General features: G+C 43.1%; 1 protein-coding gene across 4 annotated transcripts in view; it reads left to right on the top strand.

The window, feature by feature from the left end:
* The window catches only part of astn1 (astrotactin 1), a 176,855-nt gene that overhangs the window by 94,121 nt on the left and 64,456 nt on the right, over positions 1 to 18,278 (top strand). For all 4 annotated transcript variants that reach the window (XM_048255773.1, XM_048255757.1, XM_048255766.1 and 1 more), the window contains 3 exons: positions 1,093 to 1,220; positions 11,521 to 11,625; positions 13,558 to 13,746. In XM_048255773.1, the coding sequence (XP_048111730.1) occupies positions 1,093 to 1,220; positions 11,521 to 11,625; positions 13,558 to 13,746 (422 nt within the window). The remainder of the gene's footprint in view (positions 1 to 1,092; positions 1,221 to 11,520; positions 11,626 to 13,557; positions 13,747 to 18,278) is intronic.

Below are 18,278 nucleotides of genomic sequence, written 5' to 3'. Positions count from 1 at the left end.
TGGCCTTGAACTGATTGAGAGGGGAGGGGTGTGTCGAGTGTGGGCTGTGGGGCTTAAAGAAGCAGCGTGAATCAGTACGCTCTATGAGTTGAAATTGTATGTATTTCCAAAAACCCTAATTCTTAACGGAATGTGGCAAAATAATTGTTTTTTTCTCGATTATACAGTATTATTTTTGTGATTGTGTGGAGCCAAAATTGAGATTGAAATTGAAATTCGATTAATTGCACTGTCCAATTTCACAAATCAAAATGTAATGTCAAAAACGTCTACTGTATGCTACATTCTAATACCTTTTGACGATGACTGAATGATACATTCAGCTGTGCTTTTCTGTCTCTGAGTCTCTTCAGCAATATCCATACCCTTTGAAAGGGTAATTTGGGAAACTACAGTATTTGTAACTACCATTATAATTGAAATAATAATGTTTTTTGTCCTGCTTTTGTACTGGTGGTTAGCCTTCAGTCTTTGCTGAACATCTTAATTATACCGTCCAGTCGGCATTCAGGTGAGCCAGTGGATGATTCAGAGGCTTCCAGAAGCCTCTTCAGCTTCTTCAGCAGGGCTTGATATTCATACACAGTGTAGCCTACAGATGAACAAATGAGAGAATATCCAATAAGGCTGATTAGAGAAGTGGATGGATACTAACATTAAGAATGAACTTTATATGGTAAGGGGTGGCAAGAAAAGCAGTGAAGGGGAGAATTGTAAATAATATTTATGACATGATGAAGAATGGCATTCTGGAAAGAAATAGTTTCTGAATCAACAATGTTTCCTCACATATAGTGTATGGATTTTTCTGTAACGATATGGCAAAAACCAAGCCTTCTAACAGTATATGTTTTTGATTGACAGATATTCATTTAAATCCAATGGACATATTATTTGCCTCTGACTTGGCTCTCTCCCTCTCTGCCTCTCTTTCTCTCTCTCACTCACTCTCTCTCTCTCTTCTCTCTCTCTCTCTCTTTCTCTCTCTATCCCTATCTCTCTCTCTCTCACTCTCTCTCTCTCTCTCTCTCTCTCTCTCTCTCTTTCTCTCTCTATCCCTATCTCTCTCCCTTTCTCTCTCTGTGAATCCAGACAGAAGAACTTTGCTCGAGGCATTGAACAGCAGCTCCCAGATGGCATGGTGGTAGCATCCATCCCAACAGAGGTCCAGTGCCACGAGGAATTATCTGACCCTGTGCCCGACCCGGAATACTTAACTGGTAAGGAAATCAAATGGAATAGCTGCCGTGTGATGCTCCAATGCCCTTTCACTGAGCTAGCTGCATTAGTGTGCTTGTCAAGAGAATGCCATTGCTTATCAACACGCTGTGAAGAGTTGAGTTTAGATCTGAAGCCGAGTTGTCTGTTTTAAAGCAGTGTTTTTCACAGGTGGGGTCTTGCAGCACACGATGCATGATATGACACGATGTAAAGAATAATTTAAAAAAAATCCATGAATGAATATGTGTGTCCAAACTTCAGACTCACACTGATATTTTTGGAACCAGTGTAACCTTGGATGAAATCCCATGTACTGTGATTTGCTAATATATCAAACTTCATATCTGTTTTGGGGAATCAACATGCCCAGGCAGATCATCTTCAGGACCGCGTACAAGAATATTAAAAGCAGCAAGGTGCACAACAGAGGTTTTAAGCTCAGCAGGTCTGCGTGGTTGCCATGTGACTAAGACTGAGATACATTCTCACTGCAGTAGTGGCTGCACTGCTGCTGAATGCTCTCATGTTCTTCCCAAAAGATAATGCACTTTTACAGAGATCCTTTCCTTTTCATGGTATGAAATAGTTGACTACAAAGGCATCTAAACCGTGTTGTCACAAACAACATCCTGAGCTGTCAGAGTCTCCCCTCTCAGAAAGGCGGGGCTGTTTTTTTTTCTGTTCTCATCAATATCAAACCTTTTGTTTTTCTCACAAAAACAACAACATCAACAACGGCCATAACAAAACACCAGCTTAGCCTGATCATCTTTGAAAAACAACAACAACAAAAAAAAAAAAATCCTTAATATTTGTGAGTACCCCGCAGCACCTTTTCCCATTGGCTTGTTTTCCTGGATGTCATATGATCCACATCTGCCTCATCCTCACGCGTTCCTGCCAGATCAACCAAGTAAATAATGAAGTAGAGGAGAACAGAGGGGGTATTAGCCAAATCATTTTTCATCAGGACGGGGGTGTGCTTCTGGATAGCGCCGCTCCTGTCAAGATCCATTAGCCAGCCGATCTGAATCCTGTCGTCAGCCGGCCGCAGAGCAAGCACTGCATATGCCAAACACTTAGGCGCACAATGCAGAAGAGGTTGAATCTGATGTCCTCGCTAATGTGCCAAACAACTGAGGCTTCATAGTGCTATAAAAAAGTGAAGAGCTTTAACATGTTGGGGTGTTTGTGTGTGTGTGTGTGTGTGTGTGTGTGTGTGTGTGTGTGTGTGTGTGTGTGTGTGTGTGTGAGGGGAGTGGGGGGGTTCAGGGATTTCTTTTCTCTCCGTGTTCACAAATACTTAATCTTTTTTTCCTCATGTTTTGATGCCTGGGCTCTCTGTAAGTGGCCCTACAATGTTTTAGACCAACCCTGTCACTCAAAAAATGGAAATCGTGCTCGGTGTGCTTTTCGATCATTTTCTGTGTCACTCTGAGAGTCCCACATGGAGGGCTTTGTTTGTCAGTAGGCACCAGAATGTCCCATTGAATGGGCGAATTGCCCCCCTCCCCGATCTGTCAGACATTTGGAACTTATTCCGAAATGTGGGTTACATTGATACCAAAAAATGAAACGACTCGCTTGCCGACCTCCTATCCCCCATCACCAGAAATACAGCTGGCCCATTTCACTCATATCCACAGTTATTGTGCGAGTAATTGCCAATCACCACAGACGCGGTATCAGGTGAGCCCTCTCACTGGCCATATTGGGGATTTTCAAAGAAGATTAAATTGTGTAATCTGGACATAGCTTCTGTCAGTCAAATCCACAGGCTGGACTCCGCTCAACAGGAGACCCTTGTTTACCCCAGTGCCTCGCAGGAGACCTTTGTTTACCCCAGTGCCTCGCGGGAGACCTTTCTTTACCCCAGTGCCACGCAGGCTTCTAGGCAAGGCAGGTGGCAAGCTACTGAGCTGCACTGGCCCTGCACCTGATGCTCCTGGTGTTATGCAACCGGTACAAATGGCCCCGGTAAACCCTGCTCATTAGTCATGGTTTTCACAGCCCCTGTATTTAATTATATCAGAGCAGAGGCCACAGGACCACTGGGCATCTCCCTCTGGTCATCCTTTTTCATTTAAGCATGACTCGCTGAATTACAATTGTTTACAATAAGAATAATTAACTCATTATTATGGCAAAAAGCACTCATGTGTTTTTATGATTTTACCCAAAGTTCGGTTTGGGCTATTTTCTTAACACGACCCATTGGTGCCTTGACCAAATTGGTGATCTTCTGCTGCAACACAGTGCTGGCATCTCACTTTTACCAGAGGCTGTTTGCGTTGAATTTCTTTCCCCTTCACGTTGCATAGTGTCTCGTTAAACTGCCCCAATTTTTGCGCGTCCTTAATGTGTCAGTGCAATACTGAGGCGTTGCTGTGAATATCTCCGCGCGCCAAGCCAAAGGAAAACACCTGAGCCAAAATTAGCTGACAGCACCAGGTAATTGGTCGTGGGACAGCCTCGCGGTGAGCCTGGGCGTGGCGCGAAGTCACTGGGGTTGTCGGGGGCCGCGTTCTGCCAGCCTCCCTTGCTGATTTGGGCAGGTTGGTGCCATGGTCCGTGTATTTGTCACTGTGTCAGCACTCCTTGGGCCTCCCTTTGCCCAGCCCTCGCCGGGCAGCGCATTCATCTTCCTCTTCATCTTCAGCTTGGAAGTCATTCATCATAGGCCAGAGTGCTCCATCAATTATTCCAATGGGGAAGGGGGGAGAGGCTTTTGAAAGGCAAATACATCTTGATTTAATTGGAAAGCAGGTAGAGCCCCCCCGAGTCGCTAAGCAGATTTCCTGCAAGGATGAAAATGGTGGTGGTGTGTGTGTGTGTGTGGGGGGGGGGTTTGAAAGAGGGAGGGTATGTTTATCAGTGACTAGTCTTTTGGGTAATGGCGTTAGAACAAAGCCATGCTCATCATGTTCTGCCATGTCTGACCAGGTGAATAGTGCAAAATTGTCAGAAAGCCTGACAAAAATGGAAGGAATGAAACCCGAGATCTGGGCTGCTGTCTTGTCAGTTCCATTTGATTCTGATGCCGATGCTGCTGCAGTCAGGGATCATCAAAACCGGTGGAGTTGGCAGAGAGGTTTGGAGCTCGTGCTACCTCCCTCACAGGTTGCCTTTTAACACCTCTGTAGAATTAGTCTTGCTTGAGGAGTCAGCTAAATTCCGGTCTTGAGTGGGGAGAATGAAAGTGACAGGCTTTGGATTTATAATAATCCGATAAATCCAATCAACACTTAGGGGTTAAGCAGCGGTGTCTGTTGCACTGAAACAATCCAGAATCATATCTGATTCAAAGTCAGGAGCGGGAGAAGCAAGGCGCAGACTTGCATTTCAACCACTTCGGTTTCATGTATGCAATAACTTGTCAAAAATTGCTTGCATGGAATTGGTTAGCCATTTGTTAGTGTTATGGAGCTGGCATCTTCATATGTTAATTAAGAAGAAACATGGAAAAAACCTTTGATGTAAAAGGGTGTGGATGATAAAACAGGTCAAAATCTAGGGACAGAGAGAGAGAGAGAGAGAGAGAGAGAGAGAGATTGTAAATATAAAGCACTTACATGTAAGCAGAATAAAGGATAAATAAAATCAGGTCAGAATCAGTTGAGAAGGAAAGAGAGAGATGGAGGGAAAGAAAGAGAGAGAGAGAGAGTGAACAGGAGAGATAGAAAATCAGAGCGAGAGAGAGAAAGAACACCAAGGTCAGGGCATATTATCATTGCTTTATTGTAAAATGGAAGATTGATAATTACATGTCGGTGATAGTCCTCCCTTTGGGGTGTCTTGGATATGCCTTGGGTCACTTGGGAATTTCACACATGGCAGCAATGAGGCAGCAGAAAGGAAATCTATATTTTATTATAGCCAGTAGTAATTGGGAAATCGGTAGAAGGTCACGGCTTCTGGAAATCATATTCCGCTAATGCATTAAAGTATATAATCTATGTCACATTGGGTAAATAAGTAGCAGCAATTTCCAAAACGCTGACACATATACAGATATATTGGTGTATTTTCATAATCAAGTATTGCAATAGGATTGACAAATTGTGATTTGTGTGTGCTGTGTAGTGTAACAAAAAAACAAACAGACATTACTGTCTCAGTTAAATGTCCTTGCTCTTCACTGGCCATTTGATGAGCAGAGGTCACTTTGTCCTTGTGCTGTGCTCTCGGCTTTATGCTCCTCTTTGAACACTGTGACAAGTAAATGACTGGTGGTCCACAAGTTAGCTTTCAGTATCACTGTCGTTCTTTTTTCCCATGTTCTGACCTCATCTGTCTGAGAGCAAGAGCAAAAATATCCAGTGAGTGCAGTGGATTTAGTACTCTCAAAGGACCACACTGTCATTGTGGGAAGGGGAGCCATAGCCTTGGCTCTCTCCGTACAATTTTCTATTTAATTTGGCCCTCTATAGATGTGTATTTGCTGTTCTGTACACAATTCACATATATGATTCCGAGCTGAGATTAGATTCAGAGAACAGGAGAAGTCAACGCATAAAAATGGAGGGAGGTGATTGGCTGCTGTGCCTCTTCATTTCATTTGCAAGCCTGCTGTAATTGCTCAGCAGTTGGATAAACCTTGTTAAACATCCACTCTGCCCCCCCTCCCACACACATATACACATGCACACACTCACACACGTACACACACAGACACACACACACACACACACACACACACACACACATACACACACACACACACACACACACACACACACACACACACACGTACACACACAGACACACACACACACACACACACACACACACACACACACACACACACACACACACACACACACACATACACACACACACACACACACACACACACACACACACACACACACACACACACACACACACACACAAACACTCCTTCCCTGCTATAGTACCAATATGGGTTCAGCTGGATATCAGCTGGAGAAATAAGGTTTTTCAGGCAATTAGAGTTTACGGGCCTGCATGCCCAGATAAATTGTTTTACTACTCAAGACTATTTCCTTCCTCGGGAGATATTTGCTCTGTTAATGGCTGTCTCGAATGAGAAGTACATATACAGGCATGCACTGGCTAGGACATGAGGGCTTCCATTTAATCATGGACCGCTCTGTGGTATGAGTAAACTTATGTCATTTTCACCAAGGTTGGGAGTTCATCAATTAATGGTGGTCATATGCCTTGTCATTATGTTGTGTAGTTTGTCTGCTTTTCTGCATAATTTACTCAGCAGTAATGAGGAATACATATATATTTTCAGCAAGACAGTAGACACAGAATTTTCTGGCATACATGCAAAACTGCTGCCCCCATTAAAATTCAATTTTAGGAGTAGCCCTCAATGGTAATCACATTTGGGCTTTAATTTATTCTTTGACACTGATTAATTGCATTGAATTGCTGAAGCCATTTCCTGCAGTAAACGTCAATTAATTAGCTGACAACATTAGATGTGATAATTAATACAGTGGGGGCCTCAGCATGGGTCCTTCCAGCCTTTAGGGGTGGCCTAGACAATGCCTGGCTCTGCCTAGAAACACCTACTGCAGCTGAGCCAGCAAGTGTTTTTTTTTCTTTGTTGTGGTTTTTGGAACACCAAAAATAAAGAGGACCGCGGGGAAACACACTTCCCTACCTGATTTATGGGCCACAATCTCGTTACAGACAGTTGTCCATTGGCAGTGTCAGGCGGCTCCCCCTGTTGCTTCTCAGCGGCGTAGCGACGAGGTCCTGTGGATGGCGGACTGGGCAGACGGACATTGAATGGCAGTGATTCATGCGGCTACACAGGGTCCCTCTCCCAAAGTCCCTCTCAATTAAACCGGCAGCATATGGCCCAGTGACCGTTAAAGCGGAGAGCCTTGTCGGGAGACCGCCGAGTGATCCCCTCCTTCAACATTGGGGGATAAAAAGGGGATGAAAAAAAATCACCTTGGCCTCGCCAGAGACATCTCCTCCACAGCCATCTGCCACTGGTGGTCCCCGTGATGGATGTCACTTTGGGTTGCCCCTAAATATTGTATTTCTTTCCGTTGCGTGACACATTACCAAACAGTAGTAGGTAACCAAGATATAAGTGCTGTCACTACACTCATAGCTTTACATCATTTGTCTTAAAGTGTGCTACACTGTGTGTTGTTCAGATGTGAAGGACAGAATCTATAATAATCTTCTGTAAGGCCACTCATCTTTAACCTGGAAGTGCCCATAATGAATCATGTTTACATGGGCAGCGGCACTGACCTGCTTTCATTGCATACATTCCATAAGAGGTCACAACCTGTACACAACATATATGCAACCTATTCCGATACCTATGCCCTATGATTCTCATTTACTTGCAAATAAATTGGATTATTTTTAGGATAATCGGATTTGAATATGTTATCATGCTGTATCTGTTTATGATATTTATAATCAATCCTTGTGAAACTTGAGCAGGTGAAAAGTTCCTTGTTGTTGTGTGGGCTCTGGTCAAGGTGTGGTGCCTGAGCTGTGCACCTCTGAACTCTTCATCTCTGATCTCTAGTGACAGGACCTGTGCAGACTGATATGCTCCTGGCCTGAGTTTGTTTAGGCACTCTGAGGAAATATGATTATGGCTACCTGGAAAGTCAGGAAATAGGTGAATAGTTGCACAGACTAGAATAACAATGCCAGTGATTGTTGGTTGTCCTTTTTGTATGTTAAAAATATCTCTACTCTATGTTCTTTTCCGAAATTACTTAGAGCATACTGTACGTCACATGTTCAGAATGCCATTGCCATAGAGATGATGGATGTCATTGAAAGCTGTGAATGGACTATCTCAAGCCTAAATTTCTGATTTCTTGATTCCTCGCACTCCATCAAGGATTTGGTCCCCTGATGAGCCATTACCGCTTAATAATGGCTCATCGGGAATAATTAATAGAATAATTTTAGATCGAAGGAGTGGTACAGCTCTTATGTTATATCTGCTCCCCGCCTGCTTGTTTAAGGTGTGAGTCAGTTTTATTCTGTACAATATCCATGTTTATGGTATTCTATCTCTATTTATTTATTTCTTATGTATTTAAATTATATTTGTTTATGGTCATTGTATTTGTCTTAAGCATTTTCTTTTTACTTACTACTAGTTTTATCTTTATCTGTCTTGGATTATTTTACTTGAATAGCTTATATGTCCTGCATATTGTATTTAATCTCTTTTGTCTTTTAAACCTGTTAATCTGTTTTTTTTTTAAATATATATATTAAGTTACTGTAAGTTAGATTACCACCCAAAGTTTTCCTGTGCAGACATACAGGAAAATGGTTGAGAGGTTTTAAGTATTTTTGAAGATAGTTTCACAAACTGGCTACACTTTTTACAAATTTTCCTCTCCTTTGTTGTGGTCATACTGTGTCATCCAGTATTCATCTCTGTTTACTATTACACTCATGCTTTCTGGAAAGCGCATGTGTAGAGGGTATTATCCCGACAGTCCGAACGCTGGCTTCCCATTAGCTTAGCGCACAGCATCGGAGGTTAGTCCCCCCTGTTCCATCATTTTCTCCCCATAGTCATCCATTCTTCAGCTCATCCAAGAGTGAAATGGAACATGAGGTCTCGCTGTTAATGGGGTTTCATGAGCCATAAGATGGCTTCCACCAGTGGTTGTCATCATGAATCTTCCACTGAGAGGATTCTAAATAGGAGGATTTGGCCATGCCACAGTGAGTTATGGGCTCTTTGGGGGATCTTTCGGCTGCTGTGCGTGAGAGAGAGAGCAGGAGAGAGAAGTGTGTTCATGTTTCTCTCGGTGTGTTGGGAGATTGGGGGTTGGGAGGGGGAGGGTGTAAAAATGCAAGTCTGTTTGCACAGTACAGTACATGCCTCTGTGACCACAATTATGTTTGAGCAGTGTTTGATCTTGTTCTTCTTCTCTGTGTCTGCCAGGGTTTCGTTGTCCTTGGTTTTTTTATATATATTTATATATTTGTTCTTTCTTTCTTTCTTTCTTTTTCTTTATCTGATCCTCTTCTTCTTGTTGTTTTTTTCTCTCCTGGATGCTGCATATGTTCATACTGTGTATGATGCCACCACCCAAAGGCCCAACGCAGAGGGCCAGAGAAGTGACTGGAGCCTCTGAACTCGTGTTTGTGATGTGAAGTTCGCTCATATTAATCATTCTGTCAGTCAGTGGCAAAGCGACGCGCCCATGGGGAGGGTGTGTTTGTGTGTGTGTGTGTGTGGGGGGGGGTGTTATGAGAAGACAAGGCCTTCTGAAGCTCAGGATTTTGTGCTGAGAAAAAAAGGGTAGGAATGCTGGCTGTGCACTCCCTACGTTTGGGGCTTGTTATTCATTTTAAAACTGACACAGATTGCACTGAGTCGCACACATTCTACTGGGGTGGGGGGTGGAGCGCTGGGATAGTCCCCTGTTTGGCCAGATAAAAGTAAGAGTCACTGAGAAACTGAGGATACTGCATGAGCAGCACATGTAGGGCCCATTCGGCATGTTTGATTTGTACATCACGTCAGTCTCACAAAGTGAGGTGTATTTAAAAGATGTAGAAGAAGGGAGGTGCTGGGCAGAAAAAAATCTGTAATATATATATTTACATATACTGTATGTATACACACTCATATATGCATATGTGTGTTATCTTAATCTTACCTTTAGGACAGTAGCTCTTTGGAATCACTTGATGTGTTCACATAGAGCTGAGCAATGTGAGTTTTTCTTTTGTTTCTTATGCAGACGGGGGGAAAAACGAAGCTATGTGTTTTCCCCAAAGTTGCTTGATGTTTACAAGAAATATATGTGTGATATCATACAAAATCACTGTAATGTTCTGCCCTATTAATAATTGAGTTCTGTGGGGCTTGGTTAGGGGCTAAGTTTGATTTCATGCCATTATTTCTGTAATCAGCTCCTGGAGAATGCACAATCCCAGTGCCGTTCTTTGGCTGGTGCTGCTGCTTTGTATCATTGTGATGTTTCTTGTGCCTGCATCTGAATGCAGACCATTATCTGGTAACTAGAGGTGTGGTAATGAGGACACAGGAGAGGACTACTGTTTGTTAGTTTGTCTTATGGACAAGATATGGGCTTATTCCAAATAGCACTCTGCTAACTTAATGTGTGTCACGTCATGTTGTCATCGTGGGCTTAGATATGCTGATGTGACACTGAAATAAAACAATGTATATATATAATAATAATATAAGAATATAAGAAATAAGAATAATAAACAGTGACTGTTTCACATTGTGAGCAACATAATCTGTTTTATTATTCTAAATTTGTCACATTGTTCTGTCACGAGTCTACAAACACAAGGCTTGAGTAGTGTTTGCTGTGATGTTTGGTGTGTTGACATCCGCCTGATATGTTAAACATGAAAACAGGTGGGATTGATATATGGCTATGATTCCTCTCGCAGCGCCAGGTGGCTGACAGTTGCTATAGGAGACGAGGTGATTGATGGCTGAGCCCTGCTTTTACATACATGGCGATATGAGCGATTCTAACTGGGAACACAACCTCGGGTGTAGTCCTGATGGCGGCCATCCGTTACAGAGATGAGGCTGATGAATGATGCATGCCCCAAACACATTTCATTTACACACACATTTATAATGCTTGGTATGCCATTAATAATCTGTTATCCCTAAACAGAGCGACCTGTCACTTATTACTTTTGTGGTATTTGATATTGGTTTGTGATTACATGGTCAAATGGCAAGAAATAGCAGGCATCAGCCAGAGTGTACCAGTATTCTGTATATGGCAGGATTCTTGCTATAAAGGATAGAACACAGACAAATAATGCTGGGAAAGTGTTATTTTTTCACTGTCTTTGTTTTGTTTATAAAATGTGCTGTCTTGATGTCCATGCTGAAGATGTTTGATCGATTTGTTGTTTATTTGTTGAGATTAGATTATTCTCTGTTGAAAAGGCAGCTGCTGTCATTCTATTTTCTTCACTCTAGCTGTTGTCAGAACAGATTTAAGGACATCTTTGGTGATTTGATGACAAATATAGATTCCCATTGGTCTCAGTTTATTTGAAATGTCATTAAGCACAATGTACTCCAGACGTTGAATAAAAACTGTTTATTAATTAAGGGAATTATGTTGCTATGAAGCCTGCAGTATTAAGTATGTTTTTAAATGCATCTTTATTTATGATAAGTTCATTTCACACCCAGTACCTAAGGCCACTTAGCAACTATATGCTAACCTTAAGGTCTTTAAAATCTATTTAATAATGGAAAGTTAAAATGTTGCTATATGTTTTCTCTTTCAGGAATGGTGAACTACAGTGAGGTCACTGGCTATCCTCTTGTTCAGCACTGGAGACTGAGATCCATCCTGTACCACGTCAAGCTGAATCAGTGGGTGCTCTCCCAAGGTAAATCATTACGGGAAGTTTTCCCTCCATTTCTCCCGCAGAGCCACAGGGCTCGGCAGGGTGCTTTAGTTCAGGCGGCGCCCACACGGCGAGCAAAGAGAGGGAGGCTGATGACATTTAGAGGAACTTTAGACCTGTGGCTGACATCCTGAATTTGCACCACTGAGCGCGCCTCAGCTCTGCTCCGTCTCTTTTTATGGTCTGCTGGGCTGATATTCTCATACGGCTTCTGGAATCTGCCCAGGCCTGCCATATAGTCGTCATAAAATAAGACCACCACTGCGATATGTTTTTTTTTTCTTTTTTCTTTTTTTTATTCTGGGAAAGGTTGAATTCTCAGGAGCGCTGGGGTCTGTCTGCAGAGAGAGTAAAAGTTCTATTCACTGGACTTCTTCTGGAGGTTTCTTTTCTCTAAAGGACCTTGAGTTGGATGTATTCTCTAAAGTAAATGATCTAGGAACACAGATGGATAGAGTCCAGTGTTAATTGTATATATATACCACCTGTGTAGATATATCATATTTTATTTTGCTTTAGTGCTTTATGCTTTCGGCCTCAAAAGGGGATTCTCATATTAGTTCTGAGATGCCTGACTCACTGTTATTCCTCTTTGTTCAGCTTATCTACCAAGGCCCTTAGATTTGTCAGTGATTTTTTCAGCGATTCATTGTGAAAAGCTGTTAGCCACTTAGTGGACTTTCACATTACATGTCATTGAAAAGAAAAGCTATTATACTGACATCTCTTTGGAAATACCACATGGTGAAGAACAAAGACATATTCTAGAGTAGGCAGTGTTTACATGCGGTAGGGCCCTGAAAATAAGATGCCGAAGCCAGCAAAGGTTAACTGTCTATTGCCGTTGACTAGATAGACTGGAATTTCCATCAGAATTGGATGACACACACTGAATGTGGACTTAGAAGGAATGTTGGTTAAATAGAAATTATTTGGATGCGGCTTAAGCCAAACAGATACTGTGCGATTTTTTAGCGGTTTTAGCCCAGAATCAATCGGGTCCGACAAACTCGGTCCTGTCCAATGTGTCATATATTGTAGTTTGTGCAGGCTCACAATGTCCAATTATAAGTCATCATAATGAATAGATGTCTTGCAGTGTGAGCAGTCCAACGTAACAAACACATCTGATTGAAACATACAGTGTGAGTTACTATATCACACGCAACTGAAAAGAAAATGCTAGTGTCTGTTTAGAAAATGTAGTTCTCCTATCATCATTTGCCTGCCGATTCTCCAGCCACTTCCTTCCTATTAGCATTTGAAGTCTTTATTTTTCATGTGGCAGAGCATAAGTTGGAGTTTACCGATCCTTAGCCCAGATATCAAAGCGCCATTTTTCATAAAGAGTTGTTTTGGGTGCGCCTCTCTTCTGCGGGTTGCAGTGCAGAACAGGCATGGGGGTGGAGGTTGCTGCAGACGGATATTAATGTCAGCGCTCTCCTCTGATAATGGCACACTTTAATGTACTCTACAGCATGTCCAGTGTTTTCCAAAGATATAAATAACATGAAAAGCCAAAGAACACTAGTGTGCACAGGTAGGACTATAAGCAGGCTTTGGAGTATGAATATATATGTACAGTATGCTGTGCTTTTGAAATCATGATAGTTGTATCATTTAATATTTTATTCATACAGATCAACAAATTCTGTCAAATTGCAACATATTGTTGTGTATATAAAATGTGGGAGCTCTGATATTTTATTCACTTCTGTTGGGTTTTATTTTCCGATGTTTTGTATCAAACCTGTAAAATGAAAGGTAAAGTTTAATGTGACAGTCTATTTTCCAGTGCTGCTCACTCTGGTTGTATGCCCTCCATAGTGCAGTTCTGTTTGCCTCGGTAGAAAACAAGCCTGTTTTCCACTATCTGAATGCTCTCTTGCCCTTTCTCTCTCTGCGTGTCTCCAGCCTTCAGTTCAGCCGTTCACTCACTGGACGGAGCAACTCTCCGCAGTGACTTTGTTTCCATCCTGAAGGAGTTCGGGAACCACTTCATCCAGGAGGCTGTCTACGGGTTCGAGGAGTCCTGCACCATCTGGTATCCGAACAAACAAGTCCAAAGGCAGCTTTGGCTGGAGTACCAGGACATCAGCAAAGGTAAATGGAAAACGAAAGCCAATCTCAAATGTGTCTGATTGTCCACGCTAGACGGAAGAAAGCATGGCCATTGTTTACCTCCATTGTTTACCTCCATTGTTTACCAACATCAATGGTTGGTACATTTTCAGGTTTTGGTTCGCCCACCTACAGCTTCAAGTCTCAAGAAAAGGTCACGAAGCAAATAAGACTCAAAAAGTTTGTTTTTCTGTTTTGAACAACAAATAGTAATCCCCGCCCTGCTCCTCTCCACCCACCTTGATAAAATGCTGTTATGTGCTTTCATTTGCCACGGCTTGGAATGCTGTTTTGCGCATATGCCATGTTTGTACACTGGCAATGGCAGCCTGAGACAACACCTTTCCCCAGGGAGGCCTGCCACAGCTGTTCCGCAGGTAGAGGCAGAGCGGAAGAGAGGAGCGCAGAGGAGAGATGGAGATGGAGATGGCCCCCTGCGCAGATGTCAGGGGCCGACTCAGCTGGTCAGCTGACCGGCAAATCTGGGCCAGTTGCCTCTCATTTCCACACGCCGTAGTTAGAAAAACAAAGCAGGCTGTGGCCAACGGACAAGGTCAGGACAAAAAACAAAAAACAAATGGTGCCCCAACAGGGAAGCTGTAGCAGCGGTAGCATCAGCATCCCATAGTACATTTGGGTCTGGTGCCCATGGAGACCCAGGTTCCAAATTCGGTCTGAGGTCATTTTCCGAGCCCTCTCTCTACACGCTACACTATATTGTCAATAAAGGCTTAAAAAGATGTCTTTAAAAAATCAAACTATATTCTGAGTGATAAGGGCATAATGTCAGACACATTCAATAATCTACACAGGCTGCTACGGCAGTCGTGTGAACTAGCTCCTCCACAAGACTCCTCCATCACATGAAATACCTGCTGGTCTCCACTCTCACCTCCCACGTAAGGTGTTTACTGTGTAGGCAGCCTAGACTGTGAGGTCCCTAAAGGGACAGAAAGAGAAATTTCTTTCTTGGGTGAGATTGTTCGTCTTAAAATAGGAACGTGAATGCAGATATCGATATATATAAGCAGAATTTACCCTCCACGGCCCCAGCTGTGGCGCAACTGGCTGAGGCACCTGCACCGTACGCCGGCGACCCGAGTTCGATTCCCGCCTCGTGGTCCTTTCCGGATCCCACCCCGACTCTCTCTCCCACTCACTTCCTGTCATTCTTTTCTGTCCTGTCATTAAAAGCATAAAAAAAGCCCAAAAAATATACTTTAAAAAAAAATAAAAAAAACACCCTCCACATGCACAGCAACAGCAGGCCAACCTGCCTGGCAAAACATACTCCATACCATGTTGGTGCCATGCCTTCTGGGTCCCAGCGTCCCTCTGCTTTTTGTTTCTGTGAACAGTAGCAGGACAGGCACTCACGATAAATGACAAATTATTCCATTGTCCAAGAGACTGTTCTGTATTATCAGATCTCAGCGCTGAAAGACGTGGAAGTAAAAATCCTCAGTCCCTTTCTTTGGTTGTGAAGTTTACTGAACATTTGCCCTGGCCAAGCAATCAGTCTTTTGGCATTGCTGTTGTTTTTCTCGTCTTAGACAAAAGCGGATAAGTAATGACCCCTCTCCTCACAGCGTTTCAGTCCACTAAGCCCAGCCCCATTGTTTCCTGTGCTTGAATCGACCACTCTCCTGACGTCCAAGGGCACCACGCCTCGCCTTTCACTGGAACATGCGCCGGCTCTGATGGATTCTCTGAAGTGATTGAGTTCTCCCAGCCCACCTGAGATTGCCATTCTTCTTCATTGTGTGCACCAGTCTCTTTGCCACGGCCATGTGCCACAATTACATTATTAAATGCACAGCATGCAGTGGGCTTTGGAAAACCTTGGGCAAATATTTGGTTGTATCTGTCATCCTGCATCAGTCTGTGACAGCTGAAGTTTCAAGTCTTTAAATGGTGGACAGGCGCTGCTTGCATGTCATTCACACTCAGGTCAGAGAGACCGGTGTGAAAGAGCTGCATCCACAGAATACTGAAGTGACAGGAAATTCTCTTCATTTCTCCAGTGTCTTGGAGAAAGGTCCTGCTCTTTGGGTACGGATAATGAGACCACAAGAGAGTTTGCTGATCCATGTACACACCCGCACCCCAAAATACAAGAGCCCCTCTGGGCTTGGGGCGTGTGTTGGCTAATAAATTTTGCATTTTTACAGGGCAAATGCCTGCCGGTGATTTATGCATGTTAATCTGGGAATCTAGACGGACATAATGGAAACTTGACTAATGCATGGTAAGAAGACTAAAAAATATGCTAACACAGCCCATTAAAATGAGCGTAAAACAAGAGAAGGGATTTTTGGCAAGATTGGCATGCATATCAAAGAAAGTGAACTACTGTATCTGCTTACCACAGGTGACTTGCCTTCAGTTGTAAGTGGTTTATGCAAATTGAGGTAGAGGACTTTTGGTTTTCTTATCATAATAATGTTCATGAGTAAAAGGCAAGCCTGACCCAAGTCTAAACGTGTTGAGATTTTGGAAGTGTACTGTACATTTACAAAGTTTGGGAAAGACTGCAACTGCAAAGTTTGGGAGACACTGCAAACTGGGATAGTGTCTATAAAATTAATTCAGTATACACTCCCGTCTCTTTTTGAATAGCACCTATAAGACAACACCAAAGCCTATTCAACAGTGTGGTGACCTTTGCTATTGCTACAGAAATCTCCCACTCTCCCCTGCAATTGCACACACTTGAGCCAGAAGAACAGCATCCAGTCATTACATAAGATGGTGACCTGGTGCCTCTTATTGAGAAAGACAGCAGATAGGCTCATGAGGAATAATGGGTACTTAGTCACCTGTTATGAAAGATGTTAAGGTAAAAACAAAGCTCAGATGGCTGTTGGGATAGAAGGGGAAGTTGCTGGCCATTGTGCTTTGATTTAGACTCTGTGTTTTTAGAGCTTAAATAAAACTGCATCAGATGCTGCATTGTTTTTTGTTTTTTTGTTTTTTTGTAGGTATGTGGAGTTTATTAGTGTTTATCTATTTTTTCTTTGTTTTGTTTTGTTATTCTTAAGATCCAGTCCAGAATATTAGTTATAAACTGACCTCAGTGAGAAGCTGTATCAGTTTGCTGACGGGGACTTTGTCATTGCTTTCTGAGTATCATTTGTAGTGCATCAGTTGTAGTTTCTCATTCTATGTTGTCCTCTTTGATCAATAAGACATTGTGCTTGACATGTCTGAGTATACATTCCTTTTTGGCGATATGTCTCGTCAAAACCATAGACTGTTCTATATACAGTCTATGGTCAAAACAGTTCAGCTGTGGAACATGTTTTCTCCACATAAATCTGCAGCGGTTCAGTTGACACAGGGTTCCTTCATGCTCGTAAATAAAAACAAGGCAAACAGCTAGGTTGTATATAAACACATGGACAATCCTCTCCTCTCTCCTGTGGAGTTGACGGCTGAGGTACCTCCACTGTAGAGTGTGTGTTCCTTCTCGAAAATCGCCCCTCTGTTTCTCTCTGCTCATCCTCTCCTCTCTAACACAGTTCTCCTGACAGCAGGGTCAGAGGGCAACGACTGAGCAGGACAGAGCTGCCTTGCTGGACACGCTTGCCCGAGAACATGAGGGGGAAGACAGAGAGAGAGAGAGAGAGAGAGAGAGAGAGAGATGAAGAGGGAAAGGTAAAAACAGAGAGACTTGCTCTCCTTTGCCCCAGGCTTGAATTAAGGTCATGGGGAGACTAAAGAGACAGCGGATCTCTCTTAAGCCTGATATGATGCTGGCATGGAGGGGAGCCGTGATGAAGAGGTGAGGAGAGAGGAGAGGAGAGGAGATGGAAGGAGAGAACAGGAGATTGAGGTGAAAGTAGAGCACAGGAAGAAAGAGAGAGAGAGAGGAGTAGAGAAAAAGAGGTGTGTGTGTGTTTGTGAGAGAGACAGAGCGAGAGAGAGAGAGAGAGGATGGGGAGAAGAGAAATTGAGGAGAGCGCTGTGCTCCCTTTGGCCTCGGCCGTCATCACAGAGCCCACTCTTCACCTTCACCTGGGCTCCCTCTCTCTCCAGATGCCTTGGAGGCTCCTGTGTGCTCACAGGCCTGCACAGGAGCTCATGAGGAGGGCATGTGCAGTGAGAGAGAAAAGCAGAGGAAAAGAGGTGTGAGGGGGTGTGTGTGTGTGTGTGTGTGTGTGTGTGTGTGTGTGAGGGTGAGAGAGAGAGAGAGGCAGATGTCTTTAGTCAGGAACATGTCATCAGTAAGAGAGACACAGCAGAAGGTAGGTGGGTGGAGGAGAGTTTGCATCACACTTGTCAAATATAAATAACCTCTGCATTACAATTAAGACTGACATGAACATTCTCATTTGTATGAGATATATTTTTCCTCTTTCTCTCACCCATGCCTGGGTTGAAATAAAACTTGAAAATGACTTGATAAAGGAAAAATGATAAAGGCCCATTTTAGATATTTGATGTAGCCATTCTGTACTGAGTAATGAATTCAGAATTTCAGTGCTGTGTTCCTCTATTGGTTTAAGGGTAGA

The sequence above is a fragment of the Alosa alosa genome, chromosome 1, assembly GCF_017589495.1.
Source record: "Alosa alosa isolate M-15738 ecotype Scorff River chromosome 1, AALO_Geno_1.1, whole genome shotgun sequence".
In the NCBI taxonomy this organism is placed as follows: domain Eukaryota; kingdom Metazoa; phylum Chordata; class Actinopteri; order Clupeiformes; family Clupeidae; genus Alosa; species Alosa alosa.
This window is presented reverse-complemented; position numbering and strand designations above follow the sequence as displayed.